Genomic DNA, 16,361 nt, shown 5'->3' on the forward strand with positions numbered 1-16,361 from the left:
GTGTCTCCCCCCCCCGTGTCTCACCACGTGTCTCCCCCCCACCGTGTCTCCCCCCCCCCCCCCCCCGTGTCTCCCCCTCCTTCCCCTGTCTCCCCCGTGTCCTCCCCCCCCCCGTGTCTCTCCCGTGTCTCTCCCGTGTCTCCCCCCCCCGTGTCTCACCGTGTCTCTTCCCCCTGTCCCCCCCGTGTCTCTCCCCCCCCCCCCCCGTGTCTCCCCCCGTGTCTCACCGTGTCTCCCCTCCCCGTGTCTCACCTTGTCTCTTCCCCCTGTCCCCCCCGTGTCTCTCCCCCCCCCCCCCCCGTGTCTCACCCGTGTCTCACCATGTCTCCCCCGTGTCTCACCGTGTCTCCCCCCCCCCCCGTGTCTCACCGTGTCTCCAGTACGCCCGCGTGTCTCTGGACACGAAGCCCGAGTTGCTTCTGCAGCTTCTGCTGCGCGAGTGGCAGATGGAGCTGCCCAAGTTGCTCATCTCGGTCCACGGAGGACTCCAGAACTTTGAGTTGCAGCCCAAACTCAAGCAGGTGAACGCTCACCACTCCTCACCACTCCTCACCACTCCTCACCACTCACACTCACCACTACCACTCATCACTCCTCACCACTGCTCACCACTCCTCACACTCACCACTCACACTCACCACTCACTCACACTCACCACTCATCTCGGTCCACGGAGGACTCCAGAACTTTGAGTTGCAGCCCCAAACTCAAGCAGGTGAGCGCTCGCCACTCCTCACCGCTCCTCACCACTCCTCACCACTGCTCACCACTGCTCACCACTCCTCACCACTACCACTCACTCACCACTCACCACTCATCTCGGTACACGGAGGACTCCAGAACTTTGGAATTGCAGCCCAAACTCAAGCAGGTGAACGCTCGCCACTCCTCACCACTGCTCACCACTGCTCACTCCACTTCCTCACCACTCCTCACCACTGCTCACCACTCCTCACCACTGCTCACCACTCCTCACCACTCCTCACCACTGCTCACCACTCTTCACCACTCCTCACCACTCCTCACCACTCACACTCACCACTCACACTCACCACTCACACTCACCACTCATCTCGGTCCACGGAGGACTCCAGAACTTTGAGTTGCAGCCCAAACTCAAGCAGGTGAGCGCTCGCCACCCACTGCTCACCACTCCTCACCCACTGCTCACCACTGCTCACCACTCCTCACCACTCTTCACCACTACCACTCACTTCACCACTCACCACTCATCTCGGTACACGGAGGACTCCAGAACTTTGAGTTGCAGCCCAAACTCAAGCAGGTGAACGCTCGCCACCACTGCTCACCACTCCTCACCACTCCTCACCACTCCTCACCACTGCTCACCACTCCTCACCACTCACACTCACCACTCACACTCACCACTCACTCACACTCACCCACTCATCTCGGTCCACGGAGGACTCCAGAACTTTGAGTTGCAGCCCAAACTCAAGCAGGTGAACGCTCACCACTCCTCACCACTCCTCACCACTGCTCACCACTGCTCACCACTCCTCACCACTCTTCACCACTACCACTCACTCACACTCACCACTCATCTCGGTCCACGGAGGACTCCAGAACTTTGAGTTGCAGCCCAAACTCAAGCAGGTGAGCGCTCGCCACTCCTCACCACTCCTCACCACTCACACTCACCACTGCTCACTACTGCTCACCACTCCTCACCACTACCACTCACTCACCACTCACCACTCATCTCGGTCCACGGAGGACTCCAGAACTTTGAGTTGCAGCCCAAACTCAAGCAGGTGAACGCTCACCACTCCTCACCACTCCTCACCACTGCTCACCACTGCTCACCACTCCTCACCACTCTTCACCACTACCACTCACTCACCACTCACCACTCATCTCGGTACACGGAGGACTCCAGAACTTTGAGTTGCAGCCCAAACTCAAGCAGGTGAGCGCTCGCCACTCCTCACCACTCCTCACCACTCCTCACCACTGCTCACCACTCCTCACCACTCTTCACCACTCACACTCACCACTCACACTCACCACTCACACTCACCACTCATCTCGGTCCACGGAGGACTCCAGAACTTTGGGTTGCAGCCCAAACTCAAGCAGGTGAACGCTCACCACTCCTCACCACTCCTCACCACTCCTCACCACTGCTCACCACTGCTCACCACTCCTCACCACTCTTCACCACTACCACTCACTCACCACTCACCACTCATCTCGGTACACGGAGGACTCCAGAACTTTGAGTTGCAGCCCAAACTCAAGCAGGTGAACGCTCGCCACCACTGCTCACCACTCCTCACCACTCCTCACCACTCCTCACCACTGCTCACCACTCCTCACCACTCACACTCACCACTCACACTCACCACTCACTCACACTCACCACTCATCTCGGTCCACGGAGGACTCCAGAACTTTGAGTTGCAGCCCAAACTCAAGCAGGTGAGCGCTCGCCACCACTCCTCACCACTCCTCACCACTCCTCACCACTCCTCACCACTCCTCACCACTCACACTCACCACTCACTCACACTCACCACTCATCTCGGTCCACGGAGGACTCCAGAACTTTGAGTTGCAGCCCAAACTCAAGCAGGTGAGCGCTCGCCACTCCTCACCACTCCTCACCACTCCTCACCACTGCTCACCACTCCTCACCACTCTTCACCACTCACACTCACCACTCACACTCACACTCACCACTCACACTCACCACTCATCTCGGTCCACGGAAGACTCCAGAACTTTGAGTTGCAGCCCAAACTCAAGCAGGTGAACGCTCACCACCACTGCTCACCACTCCTCACCACTCACACTCACCACTCCTCACCACTCCTCACCACTCCTCACCACTCCTCACCACTCCTCACCACTCACACTCACCACTCACTCACACTCACCACTCATCTCGGTCCACGGAGGACTCCAGAACTTTGAGTTGCAGCCCAAACTCAAGCAGGTGAGCGCTCGCCACCACTGCTCACCACTCCTCACCACTCCTCACCACTCCTCACCACTCACACTCACCACTCACTCACCGCTCACCACTCATCTCGGTCCACGGAGGACTCCAGAACTTTGAGTTGCAGCCCAAACTCAAGCAGGTGAGCGCTCGCCACCACTGCTCACCACTCCTCACCACTCCTCACCACTCCTCACCACTGCTCACCACTGCTCACCACTCACCACTGCTCACCACTCCTCACCACTCACACTCACCACTCACTCACCACTCACACTCACCACTCATCTCGGTCCACGGAGGACTCCAGAACTTTGAGTTGCAGCCCAAACTCAAGCAGGTGAGCGCTCACCACTGCTCACCACTCCTCACCACTCCTCACCACTCCTCACCACTGCTCACCACTGCTCACCACTCACCACTGCTCACCACTCCTCACCACTCACACTCACCACTCACACTCACCACTCATCTCGGTCCACGGAGGACTCCAGAACTTTGAGTTGCAGCCCAAACTCAAGCAGGTGAACGCTCACCACTGCTCACCACTCCTCACCACTCCTCACCACTCACACTCACCACTCACACTCATCACTCCTCACCACTCACACTCACCACTACTCACCACTCACACTCATCACTACCACTCACTACCCCTCACCACTGCTCACCACTGCTCACCACTCCTCACCACTGCTCACCACTCACACTCACCACTCCTCACCACTCACACTCACCACTACCACTCACTCACCACTCACCACTCACCACTCACCACCACCACTCACACTCACCACTCACACTCACCACTCCTCACCACTCACACTCACCACTCACACTCACCACTCACTCACACTCACCACTCATCTCGGTCCACGGAGGACTCCAGAACTTTGAGTTGCAGCCCAAACTCAAGCAGGTGAGCGCTCACCACTCCTCACCACTCCTCACCACTCCTCACCACTCACACTCACCACTCACACTCACCACTACCACTCACCACGCCTCACCACTCCTCACCGCTCCTCACCACTCACCACTCATCACTCCTCACCACTCACACTCATCACTCCTCACCACTCACACTCTCCACTACCACTCACCACTACCGCTCACCACTCCTCACCACTCCTCACCACTCACTAATCAGCGTGTGTCCCCGTGTCTCCATGTCTCCGTGTCTCCGTGTGTCTCTACGTGTGTCTCCGTGTGTCTCTGTGTGTCTCCGTGTCTCCGTGTGTCTCCGTGTGTCTCTACGTGTGTCTCCGTGTGTCTCCGTGTGTCTCCGTGTGTCTCTGTGTCTCCGTGTCTCTGTGTGTCTCTGTGTCTCCGTGTCTCCGTGTGTCTCCGTGTGTCTTCGTGTCTCCGTGTGTCTCCGTGTGTCTCCGTGTGTCTCTGTGTGTCTCTGTGTCTCTGTGTGTCTCCGTGTGTCTCCGTGTCTCTGTGTGTCTCTGTGTCTCCGTGTCTCCGTGTGTCTCCGTGTGTCTCCGTGTGTCTTCGTGTCTCCGTGTGTCTCCGTGTGTCTCCGTGTGTCTCTGTGTGTCTCTGTGTCTCTGTGTGTCTCCGTGTGTCTCCGTGTGTCTCTGTGTGTCTCCGTGTGTCTCCGTGTGTCTCCGTGTGTCTCTGTGTGTCTCTGTGTCTCCGTGTCTCCGTGTGTCTCCGTGTGTCTCCGTGTGTCTCCGTGTGTCTCCGTGTGTCTCCGTGTGTCTCCGTGTGTCTCCGTATGTCTCTGTGTGTCTCCGTGTGTCTCCGTGTGTCTCCGTGTGTCTCCGTGTGTCTCCGTGTGTCTTCGTGTCTCCGTGTGTCTCCGTGTGTCTCCGTGTGTCTCCGTGTGTCTCTGTGTGTCTCTGTGTCTCTGTGTGTCTCCGTGTGTCTCCGTGTGTCTCTGTGTGTCTCCGTGTGTCTCCGTGTGTCTCCGTGTGTCTCTGTGTGTCTCTGTGTCTCTGTGTGTCTCTGTGTGTCTCTGTGTGTCTCCGTGTGTCTCCGTGTGTCTCTGTGTGTCTCCGTGTGTCTCCGTGTGTCTCCGTGTGTCTCTGTGTGTCTCTGTGTCTCTGTGTGTCTCCGTGTGTCTCCGTGTGTCTCCGTGTGTCTCTGTGTGTCTCTGTGTCTCTGTGTGTCTCCGTGTGTCTCCGTGTGTCTCCGTGTGTCTCTGTGTCTCTGTGTGTCTCTGTGTGTCTCCGTGTGTCTCCGTGTGTCTCCGTGTGTCTCCGTGTGTCTCCGTGTGTCTCTGTGTCTCTGTGTGTCTCTGTGTGTCTCTGTGTGTCTCCGTGTGTCTCCGTGTGTCTCTGTGTGTCTCTGTGTGTCTCTGTGTCTCCGTGTGTCTCCGTGTGTCTCCGTGTCTCTCCGTGTCTCTCCGTGTGTCTCCGTGTGTCTCTGTGTGTCTCTGTGTGTCTCCGTGTGTCTCCGTGTGTCTCCGTGTGTCTCTGTGTCTCTGTGTGTCTCTGTGTGTCTCTGTGTCTCCGTGTGTCTCCGTGTGTCTCCGTGTGTCTCCGTGTGTCTTCGTGTCTCCGTGTGTCTCCGTGTGTCTCCGTGTGTCTCCGTGTGTCTCTGTGTGTCTCTGTGTCTCTGTGTGTCTCCGTGTGTCTCCGTGTGTCTCTGTGTGTCTCCGTGTGTCTCCGTGTGTCTCCGTGTGTCTCTGTGTGTCTCCGTGTCTCCGTGTGTCTCCGTGTGTCTCCGTGTGTCTCCGTGTGTCTCTGTGTGTCTCCGTGTGTCTCTGTGTGTCTCTGTGTCTCCGTGTCTCCGTGTGTCTCCGTGTGTCTCCGTGTGTCTCCGTGTGTCTTCGTGTCTCCGTGTGTCTCCGTGTGTCTCTGTGTGTCTCCGTGTGTCTCCGTGTGTCTCTGTGTGTCTCCGTGTGTCTCCGTGTGTCTCCGTGTGTCTCTGTGTGTCTCTGTGTCTCTGTGTGTCTCTGTGTGTCTCTGTGTGTCTCCGTGTGTCTCCGTGTGTCTCCGTGTGTCTCCGTGTGTCTCCGTGTGTCTCTGTGTCTCTGTGTGTCTCCGTGTGTCTCCGTGTGTCTCCGTGTGTCTCTGTGTGTCTCTGTGTCTCTGTGTGTCTCCGTGTGTCTCCGTGTGTCTCCGTGTGTCTCTGTGTGTCTCTGTGTCTCTGTGTGTCTCTGTGTGTCTCTGTGTGTCTCCGTGTGTCTCCGTGTGTCTCTGTGTGTCTCCGTGTGTCTCCGTGTGTCTCCGTGTGTCTCTGTGTGTCTCTGTGTCTCTGTGTGTCTCTGTGTGTCTCTGTGTGTCTCCGTGTGTCTCCGTGTGTCTCCGTGTGTCTCCGTGTGTCTCTGTGTGTCTCTGTGTCTCTGTGTGTCTCCGTGTGTCTCCGTGTGTCTCCGTGTGTCTCTGTGTGTCTCTGTGTCTCTGTGTGTCTCCGTGTGTCTCCGTGTGTCTCCGTGTGTCTCTGTGTGTCTCTGTGTCTCTGTGTGTCTCTGTGTGTCTCCGTGTGTCTCTGTGTGTCTCCGTGTGTCTCCGTGTGTCTCCGTGTGTCTCTGTGTGTCTCTGTGTCTCTGTGTGTCTCTGTGTGTCTCTGTGTGTCTCCGTGTGTCTCCGTGTGTCTCTGTGTGTCTCCGTGTGTCTCCGTGTGTCTCCGTGTGTCTCTGTGTGTCTCTGTGTCTCCGTGTGTCTCCGTGTGTCTCCGTGTCTCTCCGTGTCTCTCCGTGTGTCTCCGTGTGTCTCCGTGTGTCTCTGTGTGTCTCCGTGTGTCTCCGTGTGTCTCCGTGTCTCCGTGTGTCTCCGTGTGTCTCCGTGTCTCCGTGTCTCCGTGTGTCTCCGTGTGTCTCTGCGTGTCTCCGTGTGTCTCCGTGTGTCTCTGCGTGTCTCCGTGTGTCTCCGTGTGTCTCCGTCTGTCTTTTTGTGTCTCCGTGTCTCCAGGTGTTTGGGAAAGGTCTAATTAAAGCTGCGATGACGACAGGGGCTTGGATCTTCACTCAAGGAGTCAACACAGGTAACTCATTCACTCGCTCACTCATTCACCAACTCATTCACTCACTCATTCACTCGCTCACTCATTCACCAACTCATTCACTCACTCATTCACTCACTCATCCACTCACTCATTCACTCATTCACTTGCTCACTCATCCACTCACTCATTCACTCATTCACTTGCTCACTCATTCACCAACTCATTCACTCATTCATTCACTCGCTCACTCATCCACTCACTCATTCACTCATTCACTTGCTCACTCATATACCAACTCACTCACTCATTCACTCGCTCACTTATCCACCCACTCGCTCATTCACTCACCACTCGTTCACCAGCTCATTCACTCACTCATTCACCAACTCATTCACTCACTCATTCACTCGCTCACTTATCCACCCACTCACTCGCTCATTCACTCACCACTCGTTCACCAGCTCATTCACTCACTCATTCACTCGCTCACTCATTCACCAACTCATTCACTCACTCATTCACTCGCTCACTCATCCACTCACTCATTCACTCATATACCAACTCACTCACTCATTCACTCGCTCACTTATCCAAGCACTCACTCGCTCATTCACTCACCACTCGTTCACCAGCTCATTCACTCACTCATTCACTTGCTCACTCATTCACTCGCTCACTCATTCACCAACTAATTCACTCACTCATTCACTCGCTCATTCACTCGCTCACTCATCCACTCACTCATTCACTCGCTCACTCATTCACTCACTCATTCACTCATTCACTTGCTCACTCATATACCAACTCACTCACTCATTCACTCGCTCACTTATCCACCCACTCACTCGCTCATTCACTCACCACTCGTTCACCAGCTCATTCACTCACTCATTCACTTGCTCACTCATTCACTCACTCATTCACTCGCTCATCAACTCGCTCACTCATCCACTCACTCATTCACTTGCTCACTCATATACCGACTCACTCACTCATTCACTCGCTCACTTATCCACCCACTCACTCGCTCATTCATTCACCACTCGTTCACCAGCTCATTCACTCGCTCATTCACTTGCTCACTCATATACCGACTCACTCACTCATTCACTCGCCCACTCATCCACCCACCCACTCAGTCACTCATTCACTCACTCACTCACTCACCCACTCACTCACTCATCCACCCACTCACTCACTCGCCCACTCATTCACCAACTCATTCACTCGCTCACCCACTCACTCACTAATCCACTAACTCACCCACTCACTCATACACTCGCTCACTCATCCATCAACTCGCTCACTCACTCGATCACTCACTCACTCATCCACCCACTCAGTCACTCATTCACTCACCCACTCGCTCATCCACCAACTCACCCATTCACTCGCTCACTCACTCATCCACCAACTCGCTCACTCACTCACTCATCCACCAACTCAGCCACTCGCTCACTCGCTCACTCATCCACCAACTTACCCACTCGCCCACTCATTCACCAACTCATTCACTCGCTCACCCACTCACTCACTAATCCACTAACTCACCCACTCACTCATACACTCGCTCACTCATCCATCAACTCGCTCACTCACTCGATCACTCACTCACTCATCCACCCACTCAGTCACTCATTCACTCACCCACTCGCTCATCCACCAACTCACCCATTCACTCGCTCACTCACTCATCCACCAACTCGCTCACTCACTCACTCATCCACCAACTCAGCCACTCGCTCACTCGCTCACTCATCCACCAACTTACCCACTCGCTCACTCATTCACCCACTCATTCACTCGCTCATCCACTCGCTCACCCACTTGCTCTGTGTCTATGTGTGTGTGTCTCTGTGTGTGTGTCTATGTGTGTGTGTCTATGTGTGTGTGTCTGTGTGTGTGTGTGTCTGTGTGTGTGTATCTATCTATGTGTGTGTGTGTGTCTGTGTGTGTGTGTGTCTGTGTGTGTGTCTGTATCTGCACATGGCCTGGCACAAGCGTCGTGGTGACGTCACCGCCACTTAGTGGCGAATGGCGGTTGTTGTTGTTGTGTGTGTATCTATCTATGTGTGTGTGTCTCTGTGTGTGTGTCTATCTATCTGTGTGTCTATCTGTGTGTCTCTCTACAGGGGTGATCCGTCACGTTGGCGACGCGCTCAAGGACCACTCGTCCAAGTCGCGCGGCAAGATCTGCACCGTGGGGCTGGCGCCCTGGGGCATCGTGGAGAACAAGGACGACCTCGTGGGCAAAGACGTGAGTTAGTACTAGTTAGTAGTTAGTACTAGTTAGTACTAACTAGTAGTAGTTAGTAGTAGTTCCCAGGGTCCCGACTACTGACCCACTCGATCCCCGACCCTTAGAAGACTTCGGGAACCATCAGTTCCCAGGGTCACCCGGCCACTGACCCACTCAATCCCTGACCCTTAGAAGACTTCGGGAACCATCAGTTCCCAGGTTCACCCGGCTATTGACCCACTCAATCCCTGACCCTTAGAAGGACTTGAGGAACCATCAGTTCCCAGGGTCACCCGGCCACTGACCCACTCGATCCCTGACCCTTAGAAGGACTTGAGGAACCATCAGTTCCCAGGGTCACCCGGCCACTGACCCACTCGATCCCTGACCCTTAGAAGGACTTGAGGAACCATCAGTTCCCAGGGTCACCGGACTACTGACCCACTTGATCCCCGACCCTTAGAAGACTTCGGGAACCATCAGTTCCCAGGGTCACCCGGCAACTGACCCACTTGATCCCTGACCCTTAGAAGACTTCGGGAACCATCAGTTCCCAGGGTCACCCGGCCACTGACCCACTCGATCCCTGACCCTTAGAAGGACTTCGGGAACCATCAGTTCCCAGGGTCACCCGGCAACTGACCCACTTGATCCCTGACCCTTAGAAGACTTCGGGAACCATCAGTTCCCAGGGTCACCCGGCAACTGACCCACTCGATCCCTGACCCTTAGAAGGACTTCGGGAACCATCAGTTCCCAGGGTCACCCGACTACTGACCCACTCGATCTCTGACCCTTAGAATGACTTGAGGAACCATCAGTTCCCAGGGTCACCCGGCCACTGACCCACTCGATCCCTGACCCTTAGAAGACTTCGGGAACCATCAGTTCCCAGGGTCACCCGGCAACTGACCCACTCGATCCCTGACCCTTAGAAGGACTTCGGGAACCATCAGTTCCCAGGGTCACCCGGCAACTGACCCACTCGATCCCCGACCCTTAGAAGACTTCGGGAACCATCAGTTCCCAGGGTCACCCGGCCACTGACCCACTCGATCCCTGACCCTTAGAAGACTTCGGGAACCATCAGTTCCCAGGGTCACCCGGCCACTGACCCACTTGATCCCTGACCCTTAGAAGACTTCGGGAACCATCAGTTCCCAGGGTCACCCGGCCACTGACCCACTTGATCCCTGACCCTTAGAAGACTTCGGGAACCATCAGTTCCCAGGGTCACCCGGCCACTGACCCACTTGATCCCTGACCCTTAGAAGGACTTCGGGAACCATCAGTTCCCAGGGTCACCCGGCCACTGACCCACTTGATCCCTGACCCTTAGAAGGACTTCGGGAACCATCAGTTCCCAGGGTCACCCGGCTATTGACCCACTCGATCCCTGACCCTTAGAAGACTTCGGGAACCATCAGTTCCCAGGGTCACCCGGCCACTGACCCACTTGATCCCTGACCCTTAGAAGACTTCGGGAACCATCAGTTCCCAGGGTCACCCGGCTACCGACCCACTCGATCCCTGACCCTTAGAAGGACGTCAGGAACCATCAGTTCCCAGGGTCACCCGGCAACTGACCCACTTGATCCCTGACCCTTAGAAGACTTCGGGAACCATCAGTTCCCAGGGTCACCCGGCAACTGACCCACTTGATCCCTGACCCTTAGAAGACTTCGGGAACCATCAGTTCCCAGGGTCACCCGGCCACTGACCCACTCGATCCCTGACCCTTAGAAGACTTCGAGAACCATCAGTTCCCAGGGTCACCCGGCCACTGACCCACTCGATCCCTGACCCTTAGAAGGACTTCGGGAACCATCAGTTCCCAGGGTCACCCGGCAACTGACCCACTTGATCCCTGACCCTTAGAAGACTTCGGGAACCATCAGTTCCCAGGGTCACCCGGCAACTGACCCACTTGATCCCTGACCCTTAGAAGACTTCGGGAACCATCAGTTCCCAGGGTCACCCGGCAACTGACCCACTTGATCCCTGACCCTTAGAAGACTTCGGGAACCATCAGTTCCCAGGGTCACCCGGCCACTGACCCACTCGATCCCTGACCCTTAGAAGACTTCGAGAACCATCAGTTCCCAGGGTCACCCGGCCACTGACCCACTCGATCCCTGACCCTTAGAAGGACTTCGGGAACCATCAGTTCCCAGGGTCACCCGGCAACTGACCCACTTGATCCCTGACCCTTAGAAGACTTCGGGAACCATCAGTTCCCAGGGTCACCCGGCAACTGACCCACTTGATCCCTGACCCTTAGAAGACTTCGGGAAACATCAGTTCCCAGGGTCACCCGGCCACTGACCCACTCGATCCCTGACCCTTAGAAGACTTCGGGAACCATCAGTTCCCAGGGTCACCCGGCCACTGACCCACTCGATCCCTGACCCTTAGAAGGACTTGAGGAACCATCAGTTCCCAGGGTCACCGGACTACTGACCCACTTGATCCCCGACCCTTAGGACTTCGGGAACCATCAGTTCCCAGGGTCACCCGGCCACTGACCCACTCGATCCCTGACCCTTAGAAGGACTTCGGGAACCATCAGTTCCCAGGGTCACCCGGCCACTGACCCACTCGATCCCTGACCCTTAGAAGGACTTCGGGAACCATCAGTTCCCAGGGTCACCCGGCAACTGACCCACTTGATCCCTGACCCTTAGAAGACTTCGGGAACCATCAGTTCCCAGGGTCACCCGGCAACTGACCCACTTGATCCCTGACCCTTAGAAGACTTCGGGAACCATCAGTTCCCAGGGTCACCCGGCCACTGACCCACTCGATCCCTGACCCTTAGAAGGACTTCGGGAACCATCAGTTCCCAGGGTCACCCGGCTACTGACCCACTTGATCCCTGACCCTTAGAAGGACTTCGGGAGCCATCAGTTCCCAGGGTCACCGGACTACTGGTCCACTCGATCCCTGACCCTTAGAAGGACTTGAGGAACCATCAGTTCCCAGGGTCACCCGGCCACTGACCCACTCGATCCCTGACCCTTAGAAGGACTTCGGGAACCATCAGTTCCCAGGGTCACCCGGCAACTGACCCACTTGATCCCTGACCCTTAGAAGGACTTCGGGAACCATCAGTTCCCAGGGTCACCCGGCAACTGACCCACTCGATCCCTGACCCTTATAAGGACTTCGAGAACCATCAGTTCCCAGGGTCACCCGGCAACTGACCCACTCGATCCCTGACCCTTAGAAGACTTCGGGAACCATCAGTTCCCAGGGTCACCCGGCCACTGACCCACTTGATCCCTGACCCTTAGAAGACTTCGGGAACCATCAGTTCCCAGGGTCACCCGGCCACTGACCCACTCGATCCCTGACCCTTAGAAGACTTCGGGAACCATCAGTTCCCAGGGTCACCCGGCCACTGACCCACTCGATCCCTGACCCTTAGAAGACTTCGGGAACCATCAGTTCCCAGGGTCACCCGGCCACTGACCCACTCGATCTCCGACCCTTAGAAGGACTTCGGGAACCATCAGTTCCCAGGGTCACCCGGCCACTGACCCACTTGATCCCTGACCCTTAGAAGGACTTGAGGAACCATCAGTTCCCAGGGTCACCCGGCCACTGACCCACTCGATCCCTGACCCTTAGAAGGACTTGAGGAACCATCAGTTCCCAGGTTCACCCGGCCACTGACCCACTCGATCCCTGACCCTTAGAAGGACTTGAGGAACCATCAGTTCCCAGGGTCACCCGGCCACTGACCCACTCGATCCCTGACCCTTAGAAGGACTTCGGGAACCATCAGTTCCCAGGGTCACCTGGCAACTGACCCACTCGATCCCTGACCCTTAGAAGGACTTCGGGAACCATCAGTTCCCAGGGTCACCCGGCAACTGACCCACTTGATCCCTGACCCTTAGAAGACTTCGGGAACCATCAGTTCCCAGGGTCACCCGGCTATTGACCCACTCGATCCCTGACCCTTAGAAGACTTCGGGAACCATCAGTTCCCAGGGTCACCCGGCCACTGACCCACTTGATCCCTGACCCTTAGAAGACTTCGGGAACCATCAGTTCCCAGGGTCACCCGGCCACTGACCCACTTGATCCCTGACCCTTAGAAGGACTTCGGGAACCATCAGTTCCCAGGGTCACCCGGCTACTGGTCCACTCGATCCCTGACCCTTAGAAGGACTTCGGGAACCATCAGTTCCGAGGGTCACCCGGCAACAGGCCACGCCTACTGTCTAGAACCTGCTTGAGGGTACCTGGACTCATCTTCTTGGTTCGGTAAAGTCGTCACGTAGAAGGGAAATAATAAAATTATGAAAATAAAACATAATAAAATACAATTCTCACGACGTTTCGGCCACAGCACAAGCAGCCATCCTCAGGTGAAGAACAGGTCTGTCGGAAAGACGGCGTCTGAATGAGCACCACCAGGCTTGGCAGCGTATATACTTAAATATATACTTAAATATACGCTGCCAAGCTTGGTGGTGTTCAGAAGAACAGGTCTGTCGGAAAGACGGCGTCTGAATGACACACCACCAGGCTTGGCAGCGTATATTTAAGCTGCTGGGTTAGAGGGGGAAGGGCGCCTTGACAAAAGAATTTGCATATCAAGAGGAATTTAGCATATTTATGGGAAATGCAGATATGTGATTAGTGCTACTTGCGGAATGCGTAGGAGGTGGGCGGGGGGGGGGGGGGTTTCAAAGTCTTAATATGCCCGTGCATTATGCAGGATTAGCAGCATCAAAGGGAGGGGATATGGGAAATGCAGGTGTGTGATTAGTGCTACTCATGCCCGTGCATTATGCAGGATTAGCAGCATCAAAGGGAGGGGATATGGGAAATGCAGGTGTGTGATTAGTGCTACTCATGCCCGTGCATTATGCAGGATTAGCAGCGTCAAAGGGAGGGGATATGGGAAATGCAGGTGTGTGATTAGTGCTACTCATGCCCGTGCATTATGCAGGATTAGCAGCATCAAAGGGGGGGGATATGGGAAATGCAGGTGTGTGATTAGTGCTACTCATGCCCGTGCATTATGCAGGATTAGCAGCGTCACAGGGGGGGGATATGGGAAATGCAGGTGTGTGATTAGTGCTACTCATGCCCGTGCATTATGCAGGATTAGCAGCGTCAAAGGGGGGGGATATGGGAAATGCAGGTGTGTGATGAGTGCTACTCATGCCCGTGCATTATGCAGGATTAGCAGCGTCAAAGGGAGGGGATATGGGAAATGCAGGTGTGTGATTAGTGCTACTCATGCCCGTGCATTATGCAGGATTAGCAGCGTCAAAGGGGGGGGATATGGGAAATGCAGGTGTGTGATTAGTGCTACTCATGCCCGTGCATTATGCAGGATTAGCAGCGTCAAAGGGAGGGGATATGGGAAATGCAGGTGTGTGATTAGTGCTACTCATGCCCGTGCATTATGCAGAATTAGCAGCGTCAAAGGGAGGGGATATGGGAAATGCAGGTGTGTGATTAGTGCTACTCATGCCCGTGCATTATGCAGGATTAGCAGCGTCAAAGGGGGGGGATATGGGAAATGCAGGTGTGTGATTAGTGCTACTCATGCCCGTGCATTATGCAGGATTAGCAGCGTCAAAGGGGGGGGATATGGGAAATGCAGGTGTGTGATTAGTGCTACTCATGCCCGTGCATTATGCAGAATTAGCAGCGTCAAAGGGGGGGGGATATGGGAAATGCAGGTGTGTGATTAGTGCTACTCATGCCCGTGCATTATGCAGGATTAGCAGCGTCAAAGGGGGGGGATATGGGAAATGCAGGTGTGTGATTAGTGCTACTCATGCATTATGCAGGATTAGCAGCGTCAAAGGGAGGGGATATGGGAAATGCAGGTGTGTGATTAGTGCTACTCATGCCCGTGCATTATGCAGGATTAGCAGCATCAAAGGGGGGGGATATGGGAAATGCAGGTGTGTGATTAGTGCTACTCATGCCCGTGCATTATGCAGGATTAGCAGCGTCAAAGGGGGGGGATATGGGAAATGCAGGTGTGTGATTAGTGCTACTGATGCCCGTGCATTATGCAGGATTAGCAGCGTCAAAGGGGGGGGATATGGGAAATGCAGGTGTGTGATTAGTGCTACTCATGCCCGTGCATTATGCAGGATTAGCAGCGTCAAAGGGGGGGGATATGGGAAATGCAGGTGTGTGATTAGTGCTACTCATGCCCGTGCATTATGCAGAATTAGCAGCGTCAAAGGGAGGGGATATGGGAAATGCAGGTGTGTGATTAGTGCTACTCATGCCCGTGCATTATGCAGGATTAGCAGCGTCAAAGGGGGGGGATATGGGAAATGCAGGTGTGTGATTAGTGCTACTCATGCCCGTGCATTATGCAGGATTAGCAGCGTCAAAGGGGGGGGATATGGGAAATGCAGGTGTGTGATTAGTGCTACTCATGCCCGTGCATTATGCAGAATTAGCAGCGTCAAAGGGGGGGGGATATGGGAAATGCAGGTGTGTGATTAGTGCTACTCATGCCCGTGCATTATGCAGGATTAGCAGCGTCAAAGGGGGGGGATATGGGAAATGCAGGTGTGTGATTAGTGCTACTCATGCCCGTGCATTATGCAGGATTAGCAGCGTCAAAGGGGGGGGATATGGGAAATGCAGGTGTGTGATTAGTGCTACTCATGCCCGTGCATTATGCAGGATTAGCAGCGTCACAGGGGGGGGGGGGGATAGGGGAATGTTGCGTAATTCCCCAGCCTGGGACGTGTTCCTCTGGCTCCCAAACTCCCTCTGGGTTCCGCGGCCTAACTGCGAGGCTCAGGATAGGCCGGACTGACTCCTGTTGGCCCCTGGCTGACGCTAGACCAGGCGAGTAATGAGTGGGGAGTAGAGATTGGCCTCGTGTGACGAAGATGTGAGCATCACTACGAATTAGTGCTGCTACCACCACTACCACCACTAACTAGCACCACTACCACCACCACAACTAACCACCACCACCACCACCTCTACCACTAACTACCACCACTACCACCACGACTAACTACCAGAGGTGGGACAAAGTCATTGTTATGCAAGTCCAAGTCGAGTCGCAAGTCATCAAATTCATGACTCGAGTCTGACTCGAGTCCAAGTCACATGACTCGAGTCCACACCTCTGCTAACTACCACCACTACCACCACGACTAACTACCACCACCACCACCACGACTAACTACCACCACCACCACCACAACTAACTACTAGCACCACCACCATCTCTCCTCTGGCAGGTTGTGCGTCCGTACC

General features: G+C 55.2%; 1 protein-coding gene across 1 annotated transcript in view; it reads left to right on the forward strand.

Moving 5' to 3' along the window:
• Positions 1–380: 380 nt before the first annotated feature.
• LOC144954107 (transient receptor potential cation channel subfamily M member 3-like) overlaps positions 381–16,361 on the forward strand; it is a gene marked incomplete at its 5' end in the record, with an annotated part of 50,998 nt that continues 35,017 nt past the window's right edge. Inside the window, 3 exons of the mRNA XM_078884682.1 lie at positions 381–521; positions 6,826–6,898; positions 8,992–9,116. Of these exons, the coding sequence (XP_078740808.1) occupies positions 381–521; positions 6,826–6,898; positions 8,992–9,116 (339 nt within the window). The remainder of the gene's footprint in view (positions 522–6,825; positions 6,899–8,991; positions 9,117–16,361) is intronic.

The sequence above is a fragment of the Lampetra fluviatilis genome, unplaced genomic scaffold, assembly GCF_964198595.1.
Source record: "Lampetra fluviatilis unplaced genomic scaffold, kcLamFluv1.1 SCAFFOLD_620, whole genome shotgun sequence".
Taxonomy (NCBI): Eukaryota; Metazoa; Chordata; class Hyperoartia; order Petromyzontiformes; family Petromyzontidae; genus Lampetra; species Lampetra fluviatilis.